The sequence below is a fragment of the Myotis yumanensis genome, unplaced genomic scaffold (assembly GCF_028538775.1).
Source record: "Myotis yumanensis isolate MYYU_CA2020_CCGP unplaced genomic scaffold, mMyoYum1.0.hap1 SCAF_13, whole genome shotgun sequence".
NCBI classification, from domain to species: domain Eukaryota; kingdom Metazoa; phylum Chordata; class Mammalia; order Chiroptera; family Vespertilionidae; genus Myotis; species Myotis yumanensis.
This window is the reverse complement of record NW_027223764.1, coordinates 5,587,903-5,595,729: the sequence shown is the minus strand read 5'-3', so window position 1 is coordinate 5,595,729 and position 7,827 is coordinate 5,587,903. Positions and strand designations below refer to the sequence as shown.

Below are 7,827 nucleotides of genomic sequence, written 5' to 3'. Positions count from 1 at the left end.
CCGCCGGGCTCGGGCGGGCGGCCTCCAGGCGGGGAGGGGCACGGCCCTGGGCAGGCGCGGGGTCCACGCGCGGAAAGGCCACCAAGGTACCATGGGTCCGCGCTCACAGGTCTCAGGGCTACTTCCAACCGCTCGGAGTCAGACTGCAGCAGGCCCGGGCGAGGGTTTGACACCACCGACCCAACTTCCGCACCCAGACCCTTGTCCCCGCCCCAGACCCTGCTGCCCTTCTCTCCGACTCGTGGCCACGCCCCCGTCTCCCGGACTGATCTCGCGATACGTACGCGGTCTCGCGATGCCGGGCTATGGGCGTTGCCGGCCTGTGGGCGGGGCGTGCCCTGAATGGCTCGGCCGGGGGCGGTGCCGGGGGCGGGGCGAGTCGTCCCCTGAGCGCCATGGCCGCGGTGCGTGTCCTGCTGCTCCGGGCCCGCGGCCCGCTGCTCCCCCGGTCCGGCCTCGCGGCGCTGCGCCCCTTCGCTTCGGGTGAGTGCGGGTGGGGCCGCCGCCGCCGCGCCGAGCTCGCTGAGCCCTGGGGATCGGTCGGGGCCACGTCGTGTTTGGAACCGGATGTGGGAGCCCGCGGGTTTGCCTGACTCTAAGGGGCTGTGCAGGGAGCGCCGCGGGCATCGCAGTGGTCGCGCGCGCGTTCGGTCCTGCCCGGTCCTTTCCCTTCACCCCTGTATCCAGTTCACGACCCAAGTACCGAGTCGTGTCGGCGTTACCCTGAGTTCTCCTTGACCCTCCTGCACCCTGGCTGTAATCAGCAACCGTTTCCAGGTCCCCCGACAGGTGACCTGTTATTCCAGTTTCTCCCCAGCAAGCCCCCGGGGCAGGGACAGTGATCCCGTGTTACCGTTCAGGAAAGCGGCCACTCCAACGTGCAGACACACACACACACACACACACACACACGCCTTTGCCTCCTCAGGTCAACCCTCTTCCTCTCCAGGTCATTGCTGACCCCCACGTCTGGGCGGACAGTTTTGGGGTGCAAGTCACCCGTGCCTGTGTGTGCCCCCCACCAGACGGTCCACTCAGCAAGGCCAGAGCTCTGTCCAGTTCACAGCCCAAGTCCCGTCACCTAGTTGGCATTGGTTGAAAACACAGATTCCTTCTCCCTTGTTTCTGCCGAATCACAAGTCTCTTGTGCTGATGGAGGCCTTCAGAAGGAAGGCTGCTGCGGGCTGTTCATTGCTGGGTTTTTTGTTGTTGTTTTAACTTAAGATTCAAACATCAGTGGAAGCAGAGTGGTGGGACGGCCACCCATGTGGCTGAGAGCTGCGTGCTGCAGCCACCAGGGACGGTCAGGGGTCCCTCAAGTCTGTCCAGGTCACTGTGTCCACTGACGGGGACACATCCCCCGAGTTTGAGGCCTGTATTGAACCTCCATCCAGCACAGCCAGGGGTGAACCTGAGGCCAGGGGTGAACCTGAGGAGGGGCGGGGTGAAGGATTAGAGAAGACTGACAAGAGACTCCGTTTGGGCCAGGTGGACCACTGCCTGGATGAGGAAACAGTGACAGCCTGTAAGCTGAAGCTTTATTTTATAGTCAGAGCACACAAAGCAAAGCAAGGGGAGCTTCACATCTATTTTGTTACCCAAGCCTTGTTTTTGGCAGCACTTGCTGCACCCCCCACAGCCCATTAGCTACCTAGGAACAAGGGAAGACGATAAGGTCAAGCTTGCTAAGGAGGGCTCTGCCCTCCAAGCTGGGACTTGTATGTGGCTCTGCCACAGGTCAGTCCGAGGCTTGACCCTATAGCCGCTCCCCACACTATATGAATAAAAATCTCCTTTCTTCTCTTTGTCCCAGGGGCTAACTTTGAGTACATCATCACAGAAAAGAAGGGGAAGAACCAAAGCGTGGGGTTGATCCGACTGAACCGCCCCAAAGCACTCAACGCGCTCTGCGACGGCCTGATCAAGGAGCTCAACCAGGCGCTGGAGGCCTTCGAGAAGGACCCAGCCGTGGGGGCCATCGTCCTCACGGGCGGGGAGAAGGCGTTTGCAGGTGTGGTGGGCAGCGTGATGGCAGGTCACCCAGTTGTACGAGGGGGGTCCGACCGTGATCACGCCCATGGTGTGGTGTTGCAGACAGAGTTACACCTCTGAGGTAGGGCCAGAAAAGCTCAGACAACTTGGGGTTGATTTACATGTAAAATGGAAATGGGCTGGGGAACTGCTTGGCTGAGCTGCTCCGTATGTTTAACATTCAGGTGTGCTCTGCCAGCAGAGTGCGTTTATGCAGGTCCTCCATAGTCAGGTGTCGTGTGTTGAGGGCTCAAGTGACCAATGCATAAGCCCAGCCTTCTCTGAGCCCACCTTGAGTCTGTTTCTTGTCCCGGGGCCCCTCCGTATCACCTCTGTGAGCGTTAGCACAGCGATTTGCCACTGTCCATCACTGCGCAAGCCAGGTCTCCCCAGGAGCCCCAGTGCCTGCTCCAGTGGACACTCCGTAGCTGCCTCTTGGGGTCTCTGCACTCTGGTAACTGTGGCCTCACTTCCACCAGCTGGAGCCGACATCAAGGAGATGCAGAACCAGCGATTCCAGGACTGTTACTCCACTGGGTTCTTGAGCCACTGGGACCATCTCGCCCGGGTCAAGAAGCCAGTCATCGCTGCTGTCAATGGTTACGCGGTGAGTGTCAGCCTGAGTCTCCCTCTCGCTCAGAATTCCCTATGGAACCGTACTTGTGAGTGTGACATGGAACCGGTTTTATTTTGAAAAGGCCTAAGTCTAGTTCCCTCGCCAGGAGGCCTTTCCCACTCGATGCCAAAGAGCCAAGGACTGTAAGGAGAGGAGGTGTTTCAGGATCTGCTTTTGTCAGCGCCCCCTCTCCCCCAGTGTTCATGACGACCGCTGTGACTCCCTATAATGTTCCTCTCCTCTGCTATGTTAAAGGCATACGCGTTGGCTTTTTGTACAGTTGTAATGACTTTCCGACCTGCACTGCACCTATAAGCTAACCTCTTTAACTACCGTTGAAAGCTCTGTATCCTGTTTGGTGCCTTGAGGTCTCCTGCAGGCGTGCCGACTGCTCAGAGATGCTGGGCTGGTCAGAGCCTGAAGAGAAGTGATGAGAGCATTTCACTTTGTGACTGTTTAATAAAGCTCCCTTGGGGTAAGCCAGGATCAGCAGTTAAAGTGTATTGGAACAGCCATGCCCATTGGTTTGCCTTCAAGCCTCCGCAGAGAGATCTTAGGACCCACAAAGCCGAAAGTGTTTGCTGTTTGGTCATTTACAGAAAGAGTTGGGCAGCCTCAGCCATTTTATAAGAAACTAGAGTCCCGATGCATGAAATTCATGCAAGAGTAGGCCTTCACAGCCCCGGCTGTCTCGGCCGCCCTCGCAGCCCTGGCTTCGCTCATCCGGATGGTTGTTCCACTGTTCTGCCGTTCGGTTGATTTGCATATTACACTTTTATTATTATAGTTTCTTGGGAACACTTAACAACTTTGCACCACTGTGTTAATCTTTGCTATACCCCAGACTGTTTCCTTTTCTCTTTTTTTTTAAGAAAAATTACTTATTTAATTTATTTTTAAAAATATGTTTTTATTGATTTTAGAGAGACAGGGAGAGAGAGAGGAATAGCAATCTGCCTCATACACACCCCTTACTGGGGATTGAGCCCGAAACCGGGGTCTGTGCCCTGACTGGGAACTGAACTTGCAACCTTTTGGTACATGGGACTACGTCCAACTAACTGAGCCACACTGGCCAAGGCTGTGTTTCATTTTAATAGAATATTTAAGTAAGAAAATAGAGTGATTTTGTGATTGAATTCCCCTGATGACACCTCATGTTTTGCAGCTTGGTGGCGGCTGTGAGCTTGCTATGATGTGTGACATCATTTATGCTGGAGAGAAAGCCCAGTTTGCACAGCCGGAAATCCTACTGGGAACCATCCCAGGTAAAGCGGAGTGACATCTCCAGCATAAGCTCTTCAGGTCACTCCCCAGAGTCTGCCCCCCTCTTAGGGGCCTGAGGACTTTTCCAGGAACAGGCAGAGCATGTGGCTTGCACATGACGAGGGACGTGGGGTTGTCGTGTGAGCACCGGACTGGTGGCTGCCTGTGTCTGCCCATTGTGCCCTCTGCCCCCCAGCTCACTAAGTGTAAGTGGTCACAACAGCACTCAGAGATGGCCATGGGGGTCACGGAACTTTGCCGGCTCCTTTGGTAATGGCCACATCCCGTGTCAGATGCTGTTAGGAAGGCTGACCACACACTGGCTTACAGTCCTTGTAGGTTAGAAGCTCGGAAGATGGTGGCTGAGGGCCAGTCCTGAGAGCGTGTGCCTGGAGGTCACACATGTCACATCTGCTCATGTTCCAGTGACCAGAGCAAGTTTATGGCCTCACCCAAGTTCAGCAGCGCAGGAAATCAGACCCCCACACACGGAGGTCGGCAGGAGCAATGGGCAAACAGTGCAACCTCTACCCCTGCAGTCCACCTGGTCAGGATTCCAGGCCTGTGTCCCCACAAGGTCTCTGCCCCACATGTCTCTGCCCAGGGCACCTCCTGAGCCAGCTGGGTGGGCAGGAAAGTGTGTCTCATTGGCTAAGGGCGAGGACAGCCCACATGAGCTCCGCGGCCAGTGGGCTCTTCTGCCCCAGCTCCCAAGGTCGGAGTCTGCTGCACTGTGGCTGTCTCCCTCAGGTGGTCCCCTTGACTCGCCCTGGTGCCTGGGGTTCACCATGGGGCAGGTGACTGGGCAGACTGTTCTCTTTCCAGCTGGTGGGGGGTACGGGAGCGCATGGAGGGGAGCTTTGTAGGCTAGACACCCGCAGAACGCTGGGGGAGAGGGGCACATTCAGAGTGCCCCAGGAGACGGGTGCCCTGCTCTAGGCCCAGACCTGAGGGGAGCAGGTCAGATCAGAGGCCTCCCCCCAGCCAGGTCTGAGGCCGGAAGCTGCGAGCTCCGTGCATCTGTCTGGAGTCTGACTCCTGTGTGAGGTGCTTATGTAGGCACTGAGATGCCAGGTGGAGGGGGGGCACTGAGCATGGAAAGGAGGCCTCCCCGGGTTCCTCGGGTCTCCTGCCTCCCCCCGTGCTGGCTGCCTCGCCCCACCTGAGAGACCCATCTTCAGCCCCTCAGAACTTGTGTCTGTGCCTGTTGGCTTATACTGGCCACAGCCCGCTGAGACCACAGCCTTCTGCCCCTGCAGGTGCGGGGGGCACCCAGAGGCTGACCCGAGCTGTTGGAAAGTCTCTGGCCATGGAGATGGTCCTCACTGGTGACCGGATCTCAGCCCAGGATGCCAAGCAAGCAGGTACAGGCCGGGGTCCCCCATGAGGAGTGGAGGGGGGAGAGTTGCCTGCAGGTGCCCCTGTGGGCGATCAGCACAGTGCTTTCAGGGGTCCTGACAACCCAAGGGACCGCTGCCTGTATGGACACCCCATGTGTAAAAAGAGTAGCGGAAGCATGTGCACAGGTTACAGAATGGTGTTAAACCATTCCTTTCCCGAGCTCAGTGAAAGCAATGGGGATTCTCTGAGACCTGGCAGCGCACCCTGTCCCCGCTGCTCGGTGACGTGGTCTGTCAGCGTCGAGTGACCACCAGTGCAGCCCACAGCATCGCCCCAGCGTGGGGACAAGGTGGAACCCTTCCTGTGTTGCTGCAGCTCCTTGTTAACAGCCCAAAAGTTCCTGCTCTCAAAGTGTCGACACACAACCAGAGCCGCTTCCTCATGTTCACCTTTCTGTGTTTTAGGTCTTGTAAGCAAAATTTTTCCTGTTGAGAAATTGGTGGATGAAGCCATCCAGTGCGCAGAAAAAATTGCCAGCAATTCTAAAATTATAACAGCAATGGCCAAAGAATCAGTGAATGCAGGTAGGTGAATGCAGGTAGGGCTGTGCCGGGGGAAGGAGAGGCTGCCAGGACTTATGCGGCTTCAGCAGTTTGGCTCTGAATTAGGCGCCCATCCTGGACAAAATTGTTGGGATTCTCAATATTTCGAATTCGGCTCTTTGTAGAGTTTTTGTTTCTAGTTGCTCACTCACAAATTCTGTTCTGAGCTCCCGTTGGTACTGAGACCAAGAATATGTCATCCTGGGGGACAGACAGGCACAGGTGCTGGCTGTGCCGGGGGGAGGCCTGATGTCGGCTTCTGAGAAACTCCGTTTCCCTGGGAGCTGGGTGGAGAGACTGCTCCTCAGTGGTCAGGGGCTGTGCAAATAGCCCGAGGCTTGGCCCAAGGGGCGCAGACTCCCGGGACCCCGTGGGAGCCAGGATGAGGCCACACGCTGCTGTCGCCCTGCGCTCCGTTCTCTCCGACGGAGCTACCTGGCCAGGACCTTTGAGACTTTTAAAACAGTTTCATGGGCTGCCTCACCTCCTCTGTGTTTGGACTGTTTGCATCCCACCTTTCATGCAGTTTCTCACCTTCTCTTCTGGGAGAGGCACTGAGCTGGGGCGGTCAGGCCTTCCCAGGCCACACTCTCCATCAGGTGCAAGTGCGTGGGGCTCTGGAGACTGTCTCCTGCCACCACAGAAAAGCACTCCCAGCTCCAGCATCTCACTTCGTAACATCCGGGTTTCTTTTTCAGCTTTTGAAATGACATTAACAGAGGGAAATAAGTTGGAAAAGAAAATCTTCTATTCAACTTTTGCTACTGTGAGTAAACAACATTCAAGTAAAGAATCACATGTGTTCCAGCCACACAAGCTGCTGGGAATGTCCTGGTAGACTTCATCAGCCAACCCCACTCCCCTTCGGTCAGAGCTGCTAGCGTCCATAGCTGGGTCAGGGGCTCCATCGTGAGTGGAAGTTCAGAAGGACGGACAGAGCAAGGCCATTTCCTGTCACAAAAGGTCTTCCCGGTGGCCCTTAAATGCAGTCCATTTACCCATGATTTCCTGTCACTACAGTCACTTGGAATGGGGTTTAAAACAATGTTTTCTAGGATTTCTGCCAGTGACAAAGGAAATCATTCTTCTAATACAGATTTACCTCTTTTATTATCAGAAGGTCATATATAGGGTTTTCATGAAAGAAAGATAAAAAATGGCTTTGGCTCTTGAGGAAGTGCAGATGTGTGTATACACGTGTACACACAGGAAAAGAGGCAGAGGTAGAGTCTGGGTTCCTGCCTCATGACACCCAGGGTGCTGCTGAACTCACATGATGATTTGGTGAAGGACCCAAAGAGCGTGCATCCGAGGTTCTCTGTAGATGAGAGTTTGTTTGACACAGAGGTTCGTGGTTCCTGAGTGAACATCACCTGGGTGTGAGGGGAGGAGGTATGTAAAAATACCCATTCCCAGGCCAGCCCTACTTGGTCAGGGAATCCGGACCATTCGCAGGCTTCCAGGTGGTCCTGCTGCAGAACCCTCCCTGTGCCCCCGCCTGTGAGTGTGGAGAGCCCTGCGCCTGACCCACTAGGCCATGTGACGTCCAGCTCTGCTTTATTCCCTTCCCCCAGGAGGACCGGAAAGAAGGGATGACTGCATTTGTGGAGAAGAGAAAGGCCAACTTCAAAGATCAGTAAGAGCTGCTGCCTTTGCCTTAAAACCTCCATTGAAAGAGGACAAATTATTTTAGAACAAATAAACCCTCTCTTTTAAAGAGCAGCGTAGGTGCGTGCACTTTCTCTCCAACGGTGTGGAGTTGTGAGAATCGGTGTTTGGAGAATGTTCGCATTCTGACCTGAGCATCTTCTCTTTTTCTTTTTTAATATATTTTTATATATTACCGAGAGGAAGGGAAAGGGAGAGAGATAGGAATATCAATGATGAGAAAGAATCGTTGATTGGCTGCCTCCTGCACACCCCACACGGGATCAAGCCTGCAACCCGGGCTTGTGCCTTGACTGGGAATCG

The 7,827-nt window shown here is 55.3% G+C and overlaps 1 protein-coding gene across 1 annotated transcript; it reads left to right on the top strand.

Annotated features, from left to right (window-relative positions):
* The first annotated feature begins 376 nt into the window (after positions 1-376).
* On the top strand, positions 377-7,578 carry ECHS1 (enoyl-CoA hydratase, short chain 1). Its single transcript, XM_070432148.1, has 8 exons — positions 377-483; positions 1,814-2,011; positions 2,511-2,638; positions 3,816-3,915; positions 5,173-5,277; positions 5,719-5,838; positions 6,555-6,622; positions 7,431-7,578. Exons 1-8 carry the CDS (start codon positions 396-398, stop codon positions 7,494-7,496), a joined length of 873 nt encoding a protein of 290 aa, XP_070288249.1. The 5' UTR covers positions 377-395; the 3' UTR covers positions 7,497-7,578.
* Positions 7,579-7,827: the final 249 nt, after the last annotated feature.